Raw genomic sequence first — 25,067 nt, forward strand, 5'->3', positions numbered from 1 at the left:
GGCTTCAGATATGTTTACTGCTGAAAAAGGAGATGAGATACTTAGGTAAGGAAGATGGGGAAAGGAAACAATTTTCCCTCTTTGTGTTCTAATGTAACTGTGAAAATAAATCTAAAGGTTTAAAAAATTCTAGGATATCTTACAATCTCTTCTTAATATTTCATCCAGAAGTAATTCAGTCCCTCACATTAGTATTGCTGCTAGTCTGATACAGTGTTACTGAGACTGAGGTATATCAGGTGAAAAGGGACTAATATTACTAAAAAAATAGAAAAATTATCAGATGATTTGATTTGGCTTTACAATATCTAGGTGCCTTTTGTTATCCACACAAATTGCTGTGAATTTCTTTTTCATTTAAATATTTTTCTCCTAAGAATATTCAATATGTGTTAGCTCAATGTGATAATATGTGGAAAGCATAAACCACGTTATCGCCCCATCTTTTCTTTTAACTTGGTTGTAATTTTACTTTTCTGAAGGAGATGCATATATATACAAACTCACATGCTATATGCTAGTATAGGTATAGTAATACATTTTATTTTTATCTGTACAATATATCTGTTCTAGTCATTTAAGTGAAAGAACTCAAAGCCTACCGGGTTTCCAAAGTCTAGGTTATTGAAGTGCCTGTCATCTTTTATGCCCCCTTGTAAATGCTCCTTCCATTTCCAGATATCAGTTACCATTTTAATTGGTAGCTTTTTCATATCACTTACTTTTAGTGACACTCAATTATTAAAAAATCAGATAACTCATGCCAGCTCATTGTTAATGCATAAAAATGTTAACATAAACCTAAGGAAAGTATATTCCTCCTCAGATGACGAATGGGAGCATTAGCATTTTTTGTACAACATACCAAAAAAAAGGCTTCAGAGTTTCTTTATAACAGGGTGCCACCTTACTACATGGATTTGAGTTGCGTACACCTATTTTGGTATGTAATACAAGGGACAGACATATCCACCTTTTCCTTCTTAAGTACCTTTCTGGCATAATTTGTTTTCCTTCCCCAAAGAATACTGGGCTCGTGAAAAAAGGCCTGAATATTCGACATTTGTGAAAAGGCCAACAAATATGGCATGGTTTGGAGACCATGCCTTTATAAAATCACAGGATTTAAAATTACTCTAATGAGCTATTTATTAAAATTTATTAAGGTTAGAAAAAGGTGCATAGCTAAGATTAATAAAAATGCATTACATTAGATAAAATAGGCTGAATTACTCTAACAAGGAGACCCATAATGTAATGTGTCAAGAGGTTTATTTCTGGGTTAGCACTGTACCACATCAGGTAGTAGGAGAGGAATCGGGTCTGTTCCAAGAATTTAAGCTGTTGTAGTAAATGATTTATTTCCTTATCTGCAGTAATATGCTAATCATCTCTTTCCTTGTTTCAAATTGATACTACGAAATGGCTTATGTATCCATACTCATGAGTGAAATTAAAGACAGGAATGAAAGAAGATAATCTCCCTGCTGACCCTAAGCAAAGGAGGGTGGTAGAATTAATAGAACCATGGCCTTAGACGAGATACTCACCTTTCTCCTCTATGGAAACACAAGACTGAGCCTATACTTCTACGCTGTGCCATGCTTTTGCCTGAAAGTTTGTTTCAGGTCAGAGTGTGAAAAATGAATAGGAAAATGGCCCAGACAAATTATCAGTAAGTTACCACTGCAACCTTTACCTTCTACCTCTTTCATAAGAGCTGTTGTACAAGACAGCTTTTCATTTAAAAAGGTCCACAGGTTAATGAAGAGTTCTAAGAGCCCAGATGTTGCCTAATCTGTCCAAATGGTACAGATTATCGACATGAAGACAATTTAAGTTAAACTGAGCCATCTCCTCACTCTACTGCTGATGTTGTTTCTGTAGGTTCTTTCAATCTATATTTTGGCTTTCATTTTTTTCATTTTTTTAAGTCATGGGCATTTTAAAAAAATACATTTCACTCTGTTTAACTGGAGAACTATTTTCTTCATATCAGAATCTCTGGTTTGTATTTCTTTAAATTCTTAGAGTCCCTTCTTATTTTCTAGCACTTTTTATTGCTAATAAATTAGTGATTGATTTGTCTAAGATGATTAAAGAAATATAATCACAAAATTAGAAGTGCTGACCTTAATGGTATAAAGTGATTTCTAAAACTGAAAACTGCCAAAGTCATATTTTCTACATTATTTTGCATATAAATGGAAAATATATATATTTCAAGAAATGATGATAATAATGATATTAATTAAAAATAAATAACATCTTCACTTATATGATAATGTATTATCTATATACTTCAATAAATTCATAGGGATGATGTGATACATATTGAAATAGTACAAAATTTATACCAAAATTAAAAGAAAAAAAACAAAAATACTGAAAGTAACTACATCCTTTCAGAAAACATTGAATCATACAAGAAATATATTTCCAGTTGGAATTCTCATGATTCAGTGCATCTTTCAACAGTCATTTCTCAGTTGGAAAAAGAATAACCAGCAAAACAATCACCGTATTATAACAACTCCTTGATAGTTATTAGAAAGCATCTTCATTTAAAACCCAATCTGTGGGCATTATTGCTGAAAATATGAGAATAATATTTTATAAAACCGTGTCACCTGTTATATGCCTGTATGCCCCATGGCATGAATCATAAAAACATACCTTAAAATACGTATAAGATTGGATAGAATGGAAAGTAATACAAAAGCTACCTCTACCATACTGTGCCCCCCCACACACGCCCACACACACTCCATACACACACACGTGTGTGTGACCAAGCTTACATTTGGTAAGATGTAGCCAAGATGTAAGCCAAGAATCATTTAGAATCAATTTATTCAAAGTTAGTCAGTCAATATTGCGACCTATATATTGTTTGTTTTTCCTTTTGCATAAATTGGGTTTATGTAATTAGCAAGCTAAAAGCTACTGAAGTTATCCACCCACAACCTAATGTTAATATAATCTTTATTGCTTTTAGTTTTTATATTCAGACAGTTTTACAATTGGATCTCCTTAGAGAACACAGCACAAAGTGTTTCAGAACACAGAGCAGTTTGCTTTAAGAAAATAGCAAGCATTTACATAGGGAAATAGCAGAAGATAAGGATGTTAGAGCCAGACTGTAGAAATAGAATAGAAAGCCATCAAACTTTACTTGAAATAGGAAATGTGATTTGAACTACCAGTTAAATCACTATGTGGTATTATTTATTTTTTTTAGTTGAAACCTATTTTTCTAGGCTTGTGATGAATTTTATTTTCAAACTTAATTAGCAAGTCTACAGTGCATCCGCATGTTGAACACAAAAGCTTCTGTGGTGTTCGGCTAACAGTTTTACATCTCTAATTTAATAACAAAGATCTTTCTAACATGTGATATGGATTTTGTTTTTGTTTTTCTCTGCCATTTGCAAGTATATTCATTTGGTTTGGTTTGGTTTTCACTATTAATGCTGACTGATAGCTGGTTTGTTTTCTGTTCTAGGTTGTGGAGACTAATTTGGTTGCTTTTGACTGTCACTGGATCATTATAAATGAGGTAACACCAACTAAACCTTATTGTCAACTCTGGGTCCTGTTTTCATACAGTGAGTCACAGCATTTCCTATGGCCTTGGAATCCTAAGAGGAAATAGAACACAAAGTAAACTTTGAGCTTCCTGACTGGATGCTAACTAAAAATAGAATAAGGAGTTTTAAAAAATTATAAATGGCTTTGTATGAATAAGATAAATGGAGATCATCTTCCCACTGAGTATCTTTTAGTCTTTTCCGCTGGCATACACTGATTGCTTAGGGAAATCATCTTTATACAAAGTACAGTTCTTCTTTGTAAGCAAAGTGAATTCCTCCCAGTGGAGTACTTGTGTTCCATTTATATTTTAATGTTGTTTCTAGAACTTTTATATCCACCCCCCTTACACGAGGATTAAATAGTTCAGCATATGAATATGAATAAAAAATAGATATTTTTTTCTTTTCATGATGAAATACAACTATTTTAAAATCAACCAAGTTGTCAAATGCCTTATGAAAGTTTATTGATTTTTGTAAAAAAAAAATACAAAGATTAAAAATACATTACAACATAAGAACTCAGTGAGATAAATCGTTCCATTGGCACCTACCAATAGGAATTGGAAAGGATAATGAGCAGATCAGTCATGGACAAATAATGAGATGACATGAATTTGTCCTCAACAAGACCTGGTATTCATGTCATATCTATTACTTATGAATAAAAAGAATGCACTATTTATCTGTTAGCTGTGTTACTATGGATATGTAATATAATCACCCTGTGTCATTTGTACAGTAAGTATAATAACATTTACTTTATAAGCTCATTATAAAAATTAAGTGAGATTTTATCTTATACTCTTAACATATGCTGACAAATGGCACTCAAAAATGGTAATACAGTAATGATTATATTACACTAAAGTCCACAGATCGGCTTCCCACATGTTAATGTGTTGAATACTAAACATTATTTTATGAAACAATAAGGGAATGAGGTTCATGGAGGGTATATGATTTTACACAGAAAAAAAAAATAATTCAAAGTTTCAAGTTGTGTCTTTTACACATTGGTAGAATTTTGGCACCATTCTTTTTTTTTTTAACAATAATTAACATATTATATCATATTAGTTTTAGGTATATAACACAAAGATTATATAAATGTGAATTTAGATATATATAAATTTATATATATAAATGTATACACATATATATGCATATACTTAAAATGACTACCACAATTAGTTACTATATATAACCATACAAAGCTAATCTTTTTTTCTTATGAAGAGAACTTTTAAGATATGCTCTCATAGCAGCTTTCAAATATGCAATATGATTTTTACTGACTATAGTCACCATGCTATATATTATGTCTCCATGAATTATTTATTTTATAACTAGAAGTTTGTATTTCTTTTCCTTTTTAAAAAAAAATATTTATTTGAGATAGAGATAGAAATAGAAACAGGGAGAATGAGTGGGGAGGAGAGGGAGAAGCAGGTTCCCCACTGAGCAGGGAACCTGACACAGGGCTTGATCCCAGGACCCTGGGATCATGACCTGAACTACAGGCAGACGCTAACCAACTGAACCAGCCAGGCACCCCTGAAGTTTGTATTTCTTAATCCCCATTACCCATTCCCCCATCCTAATCCTCCTCTCCTCTGGCTCCCACCAATATGTTCTCTGTGTCTATTAGTTTTACTCAGTTTTGTTTTTTCATTTTTTTTTTATTTTTAAGATTTCACATGTAAGTGAAGTCATAAGGTATTTGTCTTTCTCTGAGTTATTTCATTTAAGTGTAATACCCTTATAGTTTATTCATGTTGTTGAGAATGCGAGATTTCATTCTCTTTTAAAGCTGAGTAGAATTCCATTCTGTATGTGTGTGTCTCTGTGTGTGTATGTGTCCATTTATCCATTGATGGACACTTAGTTTGCTTCTATATTATGATTACTGTAAGTAATGTTGTAATAAAATGGGGGGTGCTTATATCTTTTCAAATTAGTGTTTTTGTTTTCTTTTAATAAATATCCAAAAATGGAATTGCTGGATCATATGTTTTTTTTTTTTTAAATTTTTTGAGGAAACAACATACTGTTTTTTATAGGGGCTGTACCAATATATATTCCTACCAACAATGTACAAAAGTTCCCTTTTCTCCATATCCTCCCAATTCTTATTATTTCTTATCTTTTTGATAATATCCATTCTAAGAGGTATGAGGTCGCAGAGGTGATTTTGATTTGCCTTTCATTGATGATTAGTGATATGGAGCATCTTTTTGTGTGCTTGTTTGCCATCTTTATGTCTACTGTGGAAAAAAGTTTGTTTAGATCCTCTGCCATTTTCAGATTGGTTTTTTGGAATTGAGATGTTCAAGTTCTATATATATATATATATATATATGACTCATGTATTTACTTTGGTGGGGGAGCATGAGTAGGGGGAGGAGTAGAGGGAGAGTATCTTCAAGCAGACTCCCCACTGAGTGCAGAGACTGGCAATAGGGTTCCATCTCATGACCCATGAGATCATGACCTGAGCTGAAAACAAGAGTCCAACACTTAACTGACTGAGCCACACAGGTGTCCCTCTTTACATATTTTGGATATTAACCCCTTATTAGATATATGATTTGCAAATACCTCCTCCCATTCAAAAGGTTGCTTTTTCATTTTGTTGATGGTTTCCTTCACTGTGCAGAAGTTTTGTTTGTTTTGTTTTGTTTTTGTTTTTAGTTCGAAGTAGTCTTAACTTCTTAATTTTTTTATTTTGTTGCCCTAGCCTTGGAGTCAAATCCAAAGTCATGGCCAAGACTTATATCTGAAAGCTTTCCATCCTTTCTTCCCTCCCTCCCCGCCACGAGCCCCAGCCCTGCCTCTCAAATTCCTCATATCAGAGAGATCATATGGTAATTGCCTTCTCTGATTGACTTATTTCACTTAACACAATACCCTCTAATTCCATCCACATCATTGTAAATGGCAAAATTTCAGTTTTTTGATGGCTGCATAGTATTCCTTTGTATATATAAATGAAACAAGATGGGACTAGGGAGGGAGAAAAACCATAAGAGACTCAATCTCAGAAAACAAACTGACAGCTGCTGGGAGGTTTGGGGGGAGGGATAGGGGGGTTGGGTTGTGGACATTGGAGAGGGTATGTGCTATGGTGAGTGCTGTGAATGGTGTAAGACTGATGATTCACAGACCTGTTGGGGCAAATAATACATTATATGCTAATAAAATAAAATTAAAACAAAAACATAAAAACAAAAAAGAATATAAGTTGTTTCTAAGCTGAAAGATAGATGTATGGGGCTCATTATTTCCCTCTACTTTTATATATTTTCAAAATTTTATAATAAACATTTTTTCTTAAGTAGTTTAAAAAAATTGAAAAAAAAAAAGAGCTTTCCAACTTATTTTCTTAGAGGAGCTTAATGGTTTTAGGTCTTACATTCAAATCTTTAACCCATTTTAAGTTAATTCTTGTGCATGGTATAAGACTCTAATTTCATTCTTTTGTATGGCTATCCGATTTTCCCAACACCTTTTATTTGGGACTGTCTTATCTGTTGTATAGTCTTGGCTCTTTGTTCTAAATTAACTGACTGACCTTAAATGCCTGGGTTTCTTTCTGGGCTATCTAATGTGTTCCACTGATCTATGTGTCTGTTTTTATGCAAGTACCACATTGTTTTGACTACTGTTGCTTTGGAATATAGTTTGAAATCGGAAAGTATGATGTCTCCAAGTTTGTTCTTCTTTTTCAAGGTTGTTTTGGCTATTCAGGATCCTTTGTGTTTCCATACAAATTTTAGGACTGTTTGTTCTATTTATGTGAAAATGCCATTGGGATTTTGATAGGGATTGCAAGGATTTTATAGATTGCCTTGGGTAATATGGACATTTTAACAATATTAATTCTTCCAGTACATCAGCATGAAATACATTTTCATTTAGTTGTGCTTCTTCAATTTATGTTTTCCATATCTTATAGTTTGGAGTATACAGGTCTTTCACTTCCACAGTTAAATTTGTTTCTCGATATTTCATTCTTTTTAAGCAGTCATGAGTGGGATTGTTTTCTTAATTTCTCTTTCTGTTTTTGCAGCAACTCATAGATTTTGGTATGTTACAGTTCCATTTTCATTTGTTCATTCCCGCATATGTAACAAGTTCTTTTTCTCTGTTTTTTTAAGATTCTCTTATTAGCTTTATGTTTTGAAATTTAATTATAAGTTGTCGTGGTGTGGCTGTCTTTGGGTTCCTCTTCTTTTTTGACTTCCTGGACTAATTGGATCTGAATGTCTATTTCCTGCCCCAGGTTAGGGAAGTATTCAGCCATTATTTCTTCAAATAAGTTTTTTTTTCCCTTTCTTACTCCTTCTCCTTTTGGGCCTTCTCTGATGCAAATTTGTTCAGTTTGATTTTGTTTTATAGGTTTCTTAAGTTATCTTTGGTTTTTGATTAGTTTTCTTTTTGCTGCTCTGACTGCATGAGTTCTACTGCCTTATCTTCAGGATAACTGATCCTTTCTTCTGCTTCATCTAGTGTGCTGTTGAAGCTTTCCAGTGTATTCTTCAGTTGAATTATTGTGTTCTTCAGCTCTATGACTTCTGTTGGTATTTTCTTATATTTTTTATCTCTCTTTGAAGTTCTCAGTTTTTATTTATCTTCTTCTGCGTTTGGTGAGCATCTTTATGACCATCACTTTGAACTCTTTATCAAGTAAATTAAAAATCTCTGTTTCATTAAGGTTTTTTTTTTCTGGGGTTTTGTGATATTCTTTTGTTTGGAATATTTTCCTCTGTTTCTTCATTTTGCTTGACTATGCTTGTTACTATGTATAGTATAGCTTTCTCTCCCAGTCTTGCATGAATGGATTTGTGTAGAAGATGGACCTTCATTCAACCCTGCTCTAGCTCTTAGTTGCCTGTGAAACCTTTGTGATTGTCTAAGCAACCTGATTCATTCTTCATCAGTCCCAGTTGTTGAAGTTGTGCCAAACCCTGCCACTGTTCCAAAGGGAGGGATCCCAATTAGCACCTAGTTTCATACTTATTCGAAGCCAGATGCTCAGGCACCAATTTTTAAAGGATGAAAATACATACAGTTCTGCAGGACCACAATTGTAAGCCCTGCTGGCATCCAGACCAGTCCATGTAGAGGGGCTCCCTTGCTGACAGTTGTAAAATTTGGGGTTTCAGACAAATGTATAAGCTCCTTTCTTGAAGGTACTGACAAGCTATAGTGAAGCAAGGGAGAGCACAAAGATGGCAACAACTGGCCCACGTAGCCTCTGGGTATGTGGCAATCCTGAAACCTGCCTTTCTGACTGAAGTTCCAGGACAAGTAAAATAGGTTTCTTCAAAGGAAGATGTAGGCATTTCAGTCTATTCTCTGTGTTATGAGCTGGGGATGGTAACTTGCCAAGAACTGTCTTTCTGATTGTTTCAATCCCATGGGGCCCAGGAATGCAACGCCCCCTGGACCTCAGAGCCAACTGCTCAGAGGGTGTCTCGTGTGTGGACTATGTGTGTTTGCTGATTTTAACAGGGCCACAGGTTAATGTGAGGCTAGGGCATGCCTGCGGCTTTAGTGGGACCACAAGAGAGTGTAGGGCTGAGACACACCTGACAGCACTAGCAAGGAAAAGTGACAGTGCAAAAATGGTGGCCACCAGCACCTTCATCTCCAGAGAGAGGCCAACAGGTCCCTGCCCTTCTGGCAGATGCATTAAGATTAGCAAATTAATTTCTTTCAAATATACTCTAGGTGATTTTCAAACTGCTGCTTTTGCACTTGGACCTGAAGTGAATGAGTCTGTGTGTACACCCTTTAAAAATGGAAACTCAGTTCCCTACAGCCCTTTGGGGCTCCTAGATGTAAGCCCCATTGGTTTCCAAAGCCAGACACTTTGGGGGCTTATCTCTCCATTGTAGGTCCTAACGTTTGGGATGCCTGTGGTGGGTCATAGACCCCTTGCTTCTCAGAGACAAGCTCTGTATTTGTGAGATCCCTCTCAACTGTGTGTCACTATGCTGGGGGTGGGCTTTTTGGCAAGAACACATCTCTGCCTCTCCTACCCATATTGATATAGCTCTTTAATTTTTTGTTGTGGGGTAACTGCTCAGCTGATTTCCAGTAATTTTTCAGAAGGGATTGTTCCATATGCAGCTGTTGATTCAATGTGTCCAAGTGAGAAGGTGAATTCAGAATATTCCTATACTACCTATTAATTAATTAATTTATCTATTTATGTATTCATTTAAACTTAGTTGATGCACAATATTGCATTAGTTTCAGGTGTATGATATAGTGATTCAACAAATATGTTACGCTCACCACAAGTTTAGCTATCTTTTGTTATCTTACAGCACTGTTATAATATCATTGACTATATTTCTTATAATGTCCCTTTTAATCTCATAACTTATCCATTTCATAACTAGAAATCTGTACCTCCCTCTCCCCTTCACCCATTTTGTCCATCTCCCTAACCCCCATCCCTCTGGCAACCATTAGTTTCTTCTCTATAGGTCTGATACTGCCTGCCTTTTATTTGTTTGCTTATTTATTTGATGTTTGTTTTGTTTTGTTTTGTTTTTAGATGCCAAATTTGAGTGAAATTATATGGTCTTTATCAGTCTGACATATTTCACTTAGCATAATACCCTCTAGGTTCATCTATGTTGTTGCAGATAGCATAATCCTATTTTTTAAATTATTTTTATTAAAATATAATATATTATTTGCCCCAGGGGTACAGGTCTGTGAATGATCAGGCTTACATATTTCACAGTACTCACCATAGCATATACCCTCCCCAATGTCCATAACCCAACAACCCTATCCCAACCCCCACGCCCCAGGAACCCTTAGTTGTTTTGTGAGATTAAGAGTCTATTTTGGTTTGTCTCCCTCCAGATCCCATCTTGTTTCATTTTTTCCTTCCCTCTGCCCCACAATCCCCCTCCCTGCCTCTCAAATTCCTCATATCAGAGAGATTATATGATAGTTGTCTTTCTCTGATTGATTTATTTCTCTCAGTATAATACCCTCTAGTTCCATCCACATCATTGCAAATGGCAAAGTTTCATTTCTTTGGATGGCCACATAGTATTCCATTGTATATATATACCACATCTTCTTTATCCATTCATCTGTTGATGGACATCTAGGTTCTTTCCATAGTTTGGCTGTTGTGGACATTGCTGCTATAACATTTGGGTGCATGTGCCCCTTTGGATCCCTACATTTGTATCTTTAGGATAAGTACCCAGTAGTGCGACTGGTGGGTCATAGGGTAGCTCTATTTTCAACTTTTTGAGGAACTTCCATGCTGTTTTCCAGAGTGGCTGCACCAGTTTGCATTCCCACTAACAGTGCAGGAGGGTTCCCCTTTTCCGCATCCTCGCCAACATCTGTCATTTGCTGACTTGTTAATTTTAGCCATTCTGACTGGTGTGAGGTGGTATCTCATTGTATTTTTGAATTGTATTTCCCTGATGCCAAGTGATGTGGAGCATTTTTTCATGTGTCTATTGGCCATCTGGATGTCTTCTTTGCAGAAATGTCTGTCCATGTCCTCTGCCCATTTCTTGATTTGATTATTTGTTCTTTGGGTATTAAGTTTGATAAGTTCTTTATAGACTTTGGATACTAGCCCTTTATCTGATATGTCATTTTTGAATATCTTCTCCCATTCTGTAAGTTGTCTTTTGATTTTGTTGACTGTTCCCTTTGCTGTGCAAAAAGCTTTTGATCTTGATGAAGTCCCAATAGTTCATATTTGCCTTTGCTTCCCTTGCCTCCCTTGCCTCCCTTGCCTTTGGTGATGATTCTAGGAGAAGTTGCTGTGGCTGAGGTCGAAGAGGTTGCTTCCTGGGTTCTCCTCAAGGATTTTGAGAGGTTTCTGTCACATGCTGAGGTCTTTCATCCATGTTAGTCTACCTTTGTGTGTGGTATAAGGAAATGGTCCAGTTTCATCCTTCTGCATGTGGCTCTCCAAGTTTCCCAACATCATTTGTTGAAGATGCTATCTTTTTTCCATTGGAAATTCCTTCCTGCTTTGTGAAAGACTAGTTGACCATGGAATTGAGGGTCCATTTCTGGGCTCTCTCTTTTGTTTCATTGATCTATGTGTCTGTTTTTGTACCAGTACCATATGTCTTCATGATTACAGCTTTGTAATAGAGCTTAAAGCCTGGAATTGTGAGGCCACCAATACTGACTTTCTTTTTCAACATTCCTCTGGCTATTCGGGGTCTTTTTGGGTTCCATATAAATTTTAGAATTATTTGTTCCATTTCTTTGAAAAAATTGATGGTATTTTGATAGGAATTGCATGAAATGTGTAGATTGCTTTAGGGAGTATAGACATTTTCATAATATTTGTTCTTCCAATCCATGAGCATGGAATGTTTTTCCATTTCTTTGTGCCTTCCTCAATTTCTTTCATGAGTACTTTATAGTTTTCTGAGTACAGATTCTTTGTATCTTTGATTAGGTTTATTCTTAGGTATCTTATGGTTTTGGATGCATTTGTAAATGGGATCAACTCCTTAATTTCTCTTTCTTCTGTCTTGATGTTGGTGTATAGAAATGCAACTGATTTCTGTGAATTGATTTTATATCCTGACTACCGAATTCCGGTATGAGTTCTGGCAGTTTTGGAGTGGAGTCTTTTGGGTTTTCCACATAAAGTATCATATTATCTGGAAAGAGTGAGAGTTTGTCTTTTTCTTTGCTGATTCAGATGCCTTTTATTTCTTTTTGTTATTTGATTGCTGAGGCTAGGACTTCTAGTAATATGTTGAATAGCAGGGGTGATAGTGGGCATCCCTGCCATGTTCCTGACCTTAGGGGAAAACTTCTCAGTTTTTCTCCATTAAGAATGATATTTGCTGTGGGTTTTTCATAGATGGCTTTGATGATTTTGAAGTATGTACCCCCTATGCCTATACTGTAAAGAGTTTTGATCAAGAAATGATGCTGTTCTTTGTCAAGTGCTTTTTCAGCATCTATTGAGAATTTCATATGGTTTTTATTCTTTCTTTTATTAATGTACTGTATCACATTGATTTATTTGTGGATGTTGAACCAACCTTGCAGCCCAGGAATAAATCTCACTTGGTTGTGGTGAATAATCCTTTTAATGTACTGTTTGATCCTATTGGCTAGTATTTTGGTGGGAATTTTCGCATCCGTGTTCATCAAGGATATTGGTCTGTAATTCTCCTCTTTGGTGGGGTCTTTGTCTGATTTTGTGAGGAAGGTAATGCTGGCCTCATGAAATGAGTTTGGAAGTTCTCCTTCCATATCTATTTTTTGGAGCAGTTTCGGGAGAATAGGTATTAATTCTTCTTTAAATGTTTGGTAGAATTCCCCTGGGAAGATGTCTGACCCTGGGCTCTTCTTTGTTGGGAGATTTTTTGATGAGTGCTTCAATCTCCTCAGTAGTTATGATTCTGTTCAGGTTTTCTATTTTTTTCTCGTTCAGTTGTGGTATTTTATATGTCTCCAGGAATGCATCCATTTCTTCCAGATTGTCAAATTTGCTGGCATATAGTTGCTCATAATATGTTCTTATAATTGTTTGTATTTGGTGTTAGTTGTGATCTCTCCTCTTTCATTCATGATTTTATTTATTTAGGCCCTTTCTCCTTTCTTTCTGATAAGTCTGGCTAGGGATTTATCAATCTTATTAATTCTTTCAAAGAACCAGCTCCTAGTTTCATTGATTTGTTCTACTGTTCTTTTGGTTTCTATTTCATTAATTTATCCTCTGATCTTTATGATTTCTCTTCTCCTGCTGGATTTAGGCTTTCTTTGCTGTTCTATCTCCAGCTCCTTTAGGTGTAGGGTTAGGTTGTGTACTTGAGACCTTTCTTGTTTCTTGAGAAAGGCTTGTATCGCTATATACTTTCTTCTCAGGACTGCCTTTGCTGTGTCCCAAATATTTTGAACCTTTGTGTTTTCATTTTCATTTGTTTCCATGAGTTTTTTCAATTCTTCTTTAATTGCCTAGTTGACCCATTCATTCTTTAGTAAGATGCTCTTTAGCCTCCATGTATTTGAGTTTTTCCCAACTTTCCTCTTGTGATTGAGTTCTAGCTTCAGAGCACTGTGGTCTGAAAATATGCAGAGAATAATCCCAATCTTTTGGTACTGGTTGATTAAGGATTAATTAAACCAATTAATACTTAGAATCATTAAACAAAAATGTCCATTTCCTTCTCTTCTTTGATAATATTACATAGGGGACCCATTAATTACTTTTTTTTTCCATATCCAATTAAACTTCTAACAACATGCCTGAATCTTAAAAGTGTGGACCCACATAGAGCTCCTGGAATGACAGGAGTCATCTGTCTACTGCTTCTGTGTCTCTTTGTGCTATGGGAGAAATCATTCTTTCATATCATACAGAGGAAGTCTGAGGAGACTAGAGTGTATTTCATTAGTGACAAATATTAAGGAAATAATAACAATTTCTATTTTAGTATAGATTTCATAAACATTAGGAGTCTTTTTAAACTTACATTTAAGTTAATTTCATAAAATATTAGAAGGAAAATGTCTTTAAATGTATATTCGGCAAGTTGGGCCACTATTTTGCAAATAAAACATCCACACAAACAAAGCAATTTAACCAGCAAATAAATCACTAAATGTTAGGAGTATAGAAGACCACAATTCTTTTTTTCCTCCTTCACACTTGGATTTTCTACTGTAAGCTGTCATAACTTTATAACTTCACCTTTACCATTACTGAAACCCTTGTGTCCTTTTTACATGCAGCCCTTCTTACTAGTCCTTGAACAGAGCTATCATTTCTTTGGGGCAGGTCAATACCACCTGGCTTCTGAAAAATCTGATGTTCACAGCCCACAGTTTATATTTGTTATTATTTTTAACTAAACTAGGTTCAAACATGTTTTCTGTATTTTCATTCCTAGGAAAAATCATCATTATCCATATTCCTGCAGTCAACCTTCTTCTAAGTGATTCCATTTAGTTACTTCGTTTTCTCTGAGATACAAAATATGCTTTTGGAAACTTAACTCTCAGTACCTTTACTTTGTTTATGAGTTGCTTATTCAAATTTATAATGAATGAATTAAATTTGTCCTAGTTTCCATAAAAAAGAAACATCTATTTCTCAAATTTGCTAAGAAGTTAACAAACTCTAGAAGTAGTAACAACAACAGCAAAACTCTAACTATGCAAATGCCCATTTGACTGAACGTGGAAAACATGAATCTATCTAGTTTGGTTTGCATAGCTACTATTTTGTTGCTAATTTTAAAATGGGTTGCAAACATTTATTTAATCTATTGCACCAATAGTTTCTTAAAGAGGTACTATAAATCAAAGTTGGCACTGTGCATCATGATACAAATGGATGTATGAACTTGAAAACAGTATATTTTTTTCATTTGCAATAAGTGTGCTATAATAACGAGAGGCTGTGTTACCTCATATGGTATAATCAATCATATGTTAGTAGTTGGTAATGGTATTTATCTTCTCCCTGCAATCAGTGACTCTAGCTCAAACAGCCTTTCCATATAAGTATTGTCATCCCCCTAGGGTCATGAAACAGATGGCCTCACACTTATTTAAGTTTTACAAAAGTTAGAAATTCAGATAGAAAGATATGCATTGTCTAGAGATGTAGGAAACATCATGCTATAAGCACCCTCTATCCTTTGATAACACTGAACCTGACCTTTGGTGCCCTGACTTCTTGTTTAAGTAATTTAAGGTAATTGCTGCAATTCAGTATTGCAGTTAAAAAGAAGTTGTTGTTTAGATTTTAAAAGCCTATATGTGTAAAGGAGGTTGTTCATTTTTCCTAGTTTAGTGATTAATTGAACTGCACACTACTAATCTCTCAAGCAGAAAGTTACCATTCTGCTGCATTTCCTGCTGGTATATAGCCTACAGTTGGTTTTGTTCCATATTTCAACATTATGTTTGTGTAATTATTTCACATTAATGTTAAACTTTGTGGAAGCATGAAAGGATCATCTTTGCTAAAGCATGAAGAATATAAACATTAGCAAAAGCAACAACAAAAAATATAATATTTTCAAACTACGCCACATAGTACACTGCTTAATGGCATTACTAAAATCTGGCTTATTTGATGATGTTGAAGTCATGAAAGCATCCGTTTCTACACTTAAAATTTCAGGTATCTATCTTTAGGAGATAGTTTGGTGAAGTCCTGCCATTACTTCATTTGTTAATTCATTTTTAAATTTATCAACATTTAGCAAATACCTATGATGAGACAGAAACTTTGTTAGATGCTGAGATTTAAAAAAAGAAAGAAAAAAAAAAGGGAAAAGAAGGAAGTCTCTTCCAAAATAGTTTATACAGTATAGATGGTCATCTGATCTAATGGATTTTGAGAGTCTTTCCTTCCCTGGAATTCATTATTTTAAACCTATGCTGATATACCACAAAGATTTGGGAGTGATTGAATTCTGGGAAGTGGCTATTTCTGGATGGTGTTGTAACAAAGTTTTAGCTTTCCTCTTCTTCTCTCTTACACAGTTCAGGGTTCACCTTGTACTAAACTATTACAGCAAAGGGAATAGGAATATTTTTACTTGAATATTAATAATTTTTTATTATCTGTGTAAGTTATTTTTTGGGAAAAGAAAGACTGTATGCCTTATTCCTAAAGAAGTGTGTGTGTGTGTGTGTGTGTGTGTGTGTATCTATATATATAGATGTAGATATATATATATCTGTGTATATATATGTTAGATATAATAAAACATCTTTTTTTCACTTTTATTAATTATTAATTAATTCAGAAATATACTCATTCATATAGAGAATACAGAAAGAACAAACAATTTTGTTATTCAACCTCTTTAAATTCTTTAAAACTCAGTAAATTTCTGTATATCTTTATAGAGATTAGCATAATTTGTTGGTACTGGAGGCTTGGGAGAATGAGTGTTTGAACTGGTTCTAGATTTTTTAAAAATCTGATGGTTTGCACATTTTTTAAAGTTCAGATTCTTAGAACAGTGTAGATTCTAATAGATTATACAATAGTTTCATATTTTATTATAGTAGTTTACTTATATTTTTTTTCATTTAAAAGAGTATCTTTAAAATAGAGTAAATATTCATTTGACTTTCAGTGTTTACATAGCATTACATCTGCCTCTCTTGAAATGCACCTTTTGAAATGTAGAAGTAAAGTTCTGTAAATATAAAATAGCTGCCTAATCAAGTTTTCATATCGCTATCAAACTATTTTTGAGATCAGGTGTCAAAACTAAAACTGCAAGTGATTTTTTTGAGACAGACTGTCTGTTAACTTCATTCAGAATGGCAGATTCTTTCCTCCCAGAAAATTACTTCCTTTTCCCTTTCCCAAAAAATAATAGGCAAAATATATTCAATTTAAATTGACATTTCCCCAGATATAGCTTAGTTGCTTAGACACCTGAGAACTTCAGCTTTCAAAATCATCCCTTTTTGTGGGCTTGAAAATAGTCCACTTAAAGACTTTGGCTCATGATAGATTACTTTATTATTCCTTATAGAATCATCAATGTGTTTAAAGCAGAATAATATATATTTATAGTTTTAATTTCTATCATTCATGAATATTAATCTAAATATTTCCCATAAGGAAATGTGGATATCTTGTATAATTACTTTAGAGAGTGTTTCTGTTGATGACATTTATAAATTCATACCATGAATAAAGAATATTTTGAATGAAGAACTTGGAATTTCTCTGGTTCTTTATTTATAAAGTAAGAATCACAGTATCTGATTCAGAATGCAGTTTTTAGTAGAAAATGAGACAATAGGTGAAGTGCTTAATGTTTGTCAAATATAAAGCAGAGACTTAATATAAGTTTTTATACTAACATGCTGATTTATAGTTCATCATATGTGAGGCAGGTAGAAATGGTGCTGTTTGACAAAATGTTCCTGTATCTTAGTTTTACTAAAGAACAAAAGATCACATATATAACAAAACTTAGTTAACATTATGAAAAAGTTGGTAGAATCTCTCACTGTCTTTTAAATGAAAATTCCTGTCTGCACAACACGGAATTAAAATAAAGACACTGAAAAGCAATATTAGTTACTTTTTAAAGGTTTCTGGTTAAATTTCAGACTTAAAATGAAAGTTGATGAGAGACTGTTTAATTCTGCTTTGTGAATAGATAATAGAGAATTAAAAAGTGACTGCTTTTTGCCAGATAGTGTTTCTGGTGGGTTAGTGAAAGGACATAGAATAAAGGAAAAAGACAACATTTTACATGAGAAAAATCATTTTTTATGGTACATTAGGGATCAATTGACCAGAAATCCAGAATATTATACTGCATACAGCTGACAGGTATTATTTTATTTCCAGAAAATCTCTATTTTGTGAAGATAAAAAATAATGAATTTTAAAACTAATATATGCTTTAAATAAGAATAATATGTAATTAAACTAGAAAGGAAAAGAAGACAACATACACTTGTAAATAGTCTTTTTCTTTTTCATTATTCTTTAATAATTCTTCAGATCAAAACCAAGAAACGCTCACCACAGTCCAAAATTTATCTTGTGTCAAATCTTTTATTTCTGCTGCCGTAAGAATCTATTGAAACCGATAATATGTTAATTGCAAAGGTTTTGTTGGTTTAAAACACTCCAAATGGACACTATGAAGCACAAACTGCTTTAGTAAAGACTGCCTTAAAACTAAAATTTATTCTCATCATTTCTATTCTAATTCCAGTTAGAATAGATGTTATAATATAAAAATATTATTTCATTTTTATTATTTCTACATCCACGATTGAGCCAAGTCTTAAAATTTAAGTCTGAAGTTGGGAGGTGGGAGGGGTGAAGGAAGTAGAAAATACATTCCTTGACTTTGACAAATACTCATGTGCAAGATAACATCAATTTGGATAAAGAATATTGGGTTTTTTTCATTCATCTATTCTGGTTCACATTGTATAATAAAAAATGTTCCAATTTTATGAACACTTTGTTTAATCTGTTCTTTACCAAGAGAAATGTATAAATTAATACCAGTTCTAAGAAATAATTGGGAAACATTTTTTTTTTAAATGTCCTCTTTGTTTCTCTACTTGCTTTATTTAAAAACCCCATTTTTCATTGCTAAGAACAATATATATTCCTCTTACATAGCAACTATCTTCTGGGTACTCAAAGTACCTTGAAAACCACTGATTTTATGACCTTTTTCAATGTTTAGACAAATATTTTTCCAATGTTCAACATAGTATATTAGAAAATTACTACAGATAAGGTGGATTTAAGGTAGTTGCTCCATTTAGAATTATTTAGGCATTAATGTATATAATATAAAGCACAAACAACACCTATAAATGAGCTGATCATTTTAATTAACATGTATTATTGTTTTCGTTTGGATGTGTCCTAAGCACTGAGCAAATGCAGTATAGTCACGAATTCCTTAACATTTACAAATAACAACTCATTAATAGTTTTCTGTTTCTGTTACCATATTAAAGCATTTCTAATAATTCCATTTCTTATCTTATAGGAAATAAATGATGTGGATGTTCAGGAACTTGTAAGAAGGTCAATTGGAAGGTTAACAATCATCCGGCAGACATTTCCAGTCCCCCAGAACATAAGTCAGCGATGTTTCCGTGGCAACCATCGAATATCTTCAACGTTGTGTGATCCAAAGGATCCATTTGCTCAGAATATGGAGGTATATTATAAATGCTACAGTATTTCTCTTGAGGTGCTTCATTGGCCAATTATACAGAGAGCTCTTTGAGTTGTAATAGATTCAGAATGATACATGTTTGCATTTTCTGAGCTATTCTCTTCCTCTAGAAATTTAGTAGGTCTGATGCAGGAGTGCTAAGAATTTCTGTCTGATCTTGACCTCATTATAGCAAAATATATACTCATTTAGTAACAATAAAATGAGTAGATGTTATTTCCTTCTCAGCAAGTAGATACATAGCATTTGCCACGGTGGAATTTGTGATTGACATTCCTTAATGCCAAATTCCAAATTATTAAATTTGTTTGACTTCTCTGGCATAACAAGGACATAGACATTTATTCTCTTTTTAAAGATTAGTCTCCAGTTTGAAGATATTCATCAAAAAATACTTAGAAATGCAAAAAATACTATAGTGCTATATAGTCCTATCCAAATCAGATGGGATGTAACTGAAAGCTTTGCTATTCAGAATACAACAAAGAATTTCAAAGTAAATAAATAAAATCTCTGAGCAGCAAAATAGAGAACAAGAAGTCCCTGCAGTTTACTCCTAAGGATGTCCTTTAAATACTCACCCAGAGCCTATTTTCTTTTTCTTAAGGAAATTGCTATCAGATTTTGTTTTATTTAGTTTTATTTCCTTTGCACTGGAAATCTCAATATGTCAGTTTGAATGGGTTGTTACCAAGGCAGGCACATCGACAACAGTCCGAAGCAATAAGGAGCATTTTCTAGCAGGCAAGAGGCAGAAAAAAATAATCAGATATACTAATTCAAATATCCTATCAGTGTAGGGCTTTTCCAATAAAAACAACTCTGTGTCATAAAACAGCTCCTAAGGGTATAATCATGCTATGCTGCTAACATATTAGTATTTAAACAATAACTCTGAGATAGCAACAAAGATTAAAGGCATGGTCAATTTCAGAAGTCAGAATAATATATATTTTAGAAAACTATTCTTTCAAAATGTTTAATATCAAAAATGTTTTAGTACTTAGAGATGCTCAATCCCCAGTAATACCAGATAAATAAGGTCATTTTGTAAAATGACTTCTTTTGAAAGACATCTCCACAATTTTCCTATCTTTAGTCAGTTTTGGATTTTTTAAAGATTAATTACTATTTATCCAACCACTTCGTCATACTTATCACCATTGTAAGGAGCAGCATGTATTTACCAGGACCATTGACCACGGAACTTTGTGTTCCTTAGTAGATTTAGGCTCTTTGAGACTAGGTCTCCTCCAAGATCTGGTATCATAAAATCCCATGAGGTACTCATCTATCTTTGTTTCCTCCATCACACCTACCACACTGCTTTGCTTCTTCATAAATATTTGTTGATTTGAAATGTAATTAAGGAGAAGACAATGATTAAAGTAAGCCACTCTGAAGCCTAAACAAGGCCTGTTTAAATTTTAATACCAGTCTTACACATATGCTTATAATGACCCATTTTTTCATATTAATTGGTCATGAACATGATTGATATGAAAATGATAGAATTCTAAATGAAGAAAGTGGAATAATTTTGATTAAGAAAATTTTGAATTATTAAAGTTCATCTCTGTCAAAGGAAGTAATAAGAAATATACAAATTGGGAAAGCAGAAAGTAGCTACATAATATTTTAAGGCACATTCATCTAAAAGTATAATCCTACTGATTTATTAATGAGTATCTTGAAATCTTGGAACAAATATTTCCTTCTTTTCTCTTTCTTTCTTTCTTTCTTTCTTTCTTTCTTTCTTTCTTTCTTTCTTTCTCTTCATAGCCCCAGACCTCTATACTGAGTTAAGGAAGCACCATGCCTCTTATCCCACACCTTTGTCTTCCACCTGTAAAACCCACAGATGGAAGGAAATAAAAAAATTACTTTTGTTTGAGGATTTATTACATAATAACTTCCCTATTATACATAATAGGTTTTGAGAAAATATCTAGTATATATCTAGTATATAAAAGAAAAATTGACAGAAAATTTGATATGTGGATATATATATACACATACATATATACATACATACATATATACATATTATACATATATATACATTTATATATATATATATATAAATTAAGAATCTAAATGCAGGGCTATTAATTTAAGATGTTCCACTAAAAACACAACATATGTTATAGAGGCTTCTCTTGGTAAAAATTTTATCTCACCAAAATTAGAGGAAGCAACAAAAATAATGTGTTTTAAAAAGTTTGAAGTAAGGGATTCCTTCAGAGACGTAACCCTCCCAACTTGGAGCCTATAAAAAACTGCAGGTAAACAGGATCACAGATTTTTATCTTATCAGCAGGGTACTATTAAAAATAACTCAGAAAAAGTAAAAGTATGAAAATATGACTCAAGTGAGCTCTAAAAATAGAGACCCAACTATTAAATAGAAACCCAAACTATAAAATCACAATAGTCAGTACAACAGGGGAGAAGAGAGTACATGTGGGTCTCTGGGCTGTTACTTAATTTAATATACAGAGAAAGAAGATTCAGATTTGTTTTGTTATAAACAAAAAACAAGCTTTCCAAACTTTTAAATTCATGCCAGAAAGACTAAAATCAAGGATGAGTTGAAGTTGCAAAATAAAGTTGAAGAAAACTTTTAGCTCTAGAGACAAAGTTTGTACAATATATGAAGCAAGAAAAAAGTGAGGCATTCACTGCTTGGTGAAACTAATGTTAGGTTGGCTACTAATGGAGAGAAAATAGAAAATTTCAATTTTGTTTGCTTTTGTTATCTCCATCTAAGCAAAATTGTCTTCAAATTGGAAAAATTAGAGTTAAAGTGATTTTTAAAAAATAAACCACTGGTTTATAAGGAGCAGGGTTTGGAGATGGTAAGCATATGCCTTACTGCTTTAAAATGAGGTCTAGGGACGCCTGGGTGGCTCAGTTGGTTAAGTGGCTGCCTTCGGCTCAGGTCATGATCCCAGCGTCCTGGGATCGAGTCCCACATCCGGCTCCTTGCTGGGCAGGGAACCTGGTTCTCCCTCTGCCTCTGCCTGCCTCTCTGTCTGCCTGTGCTCGCTCGCTCTCTCTCCCTCTGTCCCTGACAAATAAATAAATAAAATCTTAAAAAAAAATAAAATGAGGTCTAAATAATAATTGTTTTAGAATAGTAAATAAAACAGTAGATATGATCACAATATTATAATTTAGAAATACCAGAAAAATACTTGGCTAGAAGACCCAAGTATATGAGACTGGTATATTGTTCCAAGTTTCAAAAGGAAGGAAAATGATTCTGACAGAATTTAATACACTAAAAGTTGATATTTGGATAAACTATAATATAAATACATGGTTTGGGATACTTCAAATATGACAATAGGACTTCCTTAAGGGTAAGCACTACCAAACTAAATCCTATTTACTAATTTTTTTATAAAGATAGAATGTTATAAATCTATTTATTGTATATTGACTTTTAGGTGGAATTTACCAATTTTCTTATGAAATCTTTATAGAAAGGCATTAAAAAGTCTAGATAGGTTAATGTCACACAAATATTTCAATAAAGAACTTAGAAGATCGTAGTAAACATTATTTTTAGATTTAAAAAAGAAGAAAAAAATAAAAGTTAGAAATATGTGAAATAGAAATATGTGGAAGTCTCATCTTAAAATTTATAACTTATGAGTTTCTTTAAAATTAAACGTAATATTCCAAATAATTTACCAGTTAACTTTGTTTATTCCTCAAATCTTTAAGCAAATTTGATATGCCTGGAACATAGCTCAGATATATTTTGTAGCTCTGAGTACTTCTAATATCCATAACTTCTTTTAACTTCAATTTGGGAAGTATGGAACTAAGAGGTTGCTCAACCATAATGATAAATATTCTACTCTTGAAGTGCAAGGAACTCTCTATGGTCATCTGAAAATAATATTCTTGGAACTTACATTTTTAATTATTTACCATTACACAAATAAAAGTGAATAATAATGCCTAACACATTTGTAAATGACATAAAGCTAGGAAAGAAAGCTTATGCTGTGTTATATAATCAAGATCTAAATTATTCATATTTGCTGACTAAAAATGAATGTGAAATTTGACATTTCAAGGAGATAAAGGATAGGTTCAAAATCATTACAAGAAGTCTGGATGGATATGACCTGGTTTGATAGCTGTTTAAGGTTATTAAGATGAAGGCAAATTTTGTTTAAACATAACACAAGTCCTTTTGGCTCTAAGCCATTTTAATGTGATCTTGGTCTCTTTAGTGGAGCATTTTGCTGAGATCAAGAGAGATAACCCCTTAGACTACTCTGTCCTAGACAGATCACATCTGCAATAATGTGTTGGCTATGAGTTCTAAACTCTGAACAGAAACATCAAAAACTAAGAGGACAGAAGAAAAATGCTGAGATGGTGAGCAGCCTAGAAGTTACACCAAATGATGAACAACTGAAGGAAAGAGGATGTTTCAGGGCAAGTCATGGCTGCTGTCAAATATTAGAAGATTGTCTTATAAAGGAGGTGGGTGCTGGGGGCTCAGTTAAGTCAGAAAATGAGTGTGGTGGCAGTAAGAGAGAGAGAAATGATTGGTCAGATGGTGGAAAAATGGAGTTTGAGATGTTAGAGGAGGTATGTGTTTGGATCCAGCAAATAGTCACTCTTGTTGGATGTGGCCAGAACAAAAGTCAAAATCATCTCTGTAGGAATTGCAGTGACTTTTTTAATGGAGGGAGATAGTTTAGAATCACTGTGAGAGAGGAGTCAAAGACCTCATGAATACAGAGTGACCAACAGACCAATAGGTGATAGCAGAATAGGACCTCAGCATAGGAAAGAGCATGAACCTCAAAACAGAATAGGCACTTCCCTGAGAAACAACTACCAGAAGGGGTAATGGAAATCTCAGAGAATGTCATCACCTCCTTTCAATTCCATAGTTCAGAAGGTGGGAATGAGAGGCAGCCATTTGTCAAAAACACCTGTCATATCAAAGACAAGGCATTCACCTTTAGGAGCAGCATGGATGATTAAGGCACATGCCTCAGAGTTTGCAAGAGACCCTGTGCCATGGCAATGTCAAGATTAGGATGGAACACAAGTTGCCAGGTTTCTCACATCTTGACTTCTGTCAGATGTACCTGACGTTAAACCTGACTTTCTTTTCTTTGTCTTCTCTTATTTGACAACTATTTATCAAAAGCCAAATGTGTGCTAGGCTCCAGGCTAAGCCAGGAGGAAATAAAGAAGAAGGGAAACCAAATTACAGAGGGGAAACATTTGGACACTATGAGCCCTATCTGGAAGGAACTCATATTCTAGTGTGAAAACCAGATTAAAAAAAAAAAAAAATCTTACCATTATATGTTACAAATAGAAGCATGCAACATGAGCATCATGGGAGATAAAGAAGACTGCCCAATTAGCCTGGAAACAAGTAGAGTCCTGAGAAATAGCCAGGGTAGGATTCATCTCACCTGTGACCTGCAAATTGAATATTAGAAGTTAGGTAGTTGGAGAAAGGTAAAGAGACATCAAAGAGTGCTACTCCTACCATTTCATGTATATATTTAAATCAGTCAGTCAGAGGGAGAAGCCAAGGAGAGCTAGAGAATTAAGAGCAAGCAAGTTTGAGTCAGCGAAGCAAGGAAAGGTTAAAAGAGGCCAGAGTATTGCAGACTATTGAGAAAATGTCCAAAGGTTTTCCTTTCAGGTCTTCTAAGTCTAATTCAAACTGAATTTTGACTCATCATCTACTTTT

At 33.8% G+C, this 25,067-nt stretch overlaps 1 protein-coding gene across 1 annotated transcript in view; it reads left to right on the forward strand.

Annotated features, from left to right (window-relative positions):
• GRID2 (glutamate ionotropic receptor delta type subunit 2) overlaps nucleotides 1–25,067 on the forward strand; it is a 1,463,802-nt gene that overhangs the window by 891,665 nt on the left and 547,070 nt on the right. Inside the window, 2 exon segments of the mRNA XM_047717994.1 lie at nucleotides 3,506–3,559; nucleotides 19,133–19,306. Coding sequence (XP_047573950.1) covers nucleotides 3,506–3,559; nucleotides 19,133–19,306 — 228 coding nt within the window.

Source organism: Lutra lutra, chromosome 2 (genome assembly GCF_902655055.1).
Source record: "Lutra lutra chromosome 2, mLutLut1.2, whole genome shotgun sequence".
Taxonomy (NCBI): domain Eukaryota; kingdom Metazoa; phylum Chordata; class Mammalia; order Carnivora; family Mustelidae; genus Lutra; species Lutra lutra.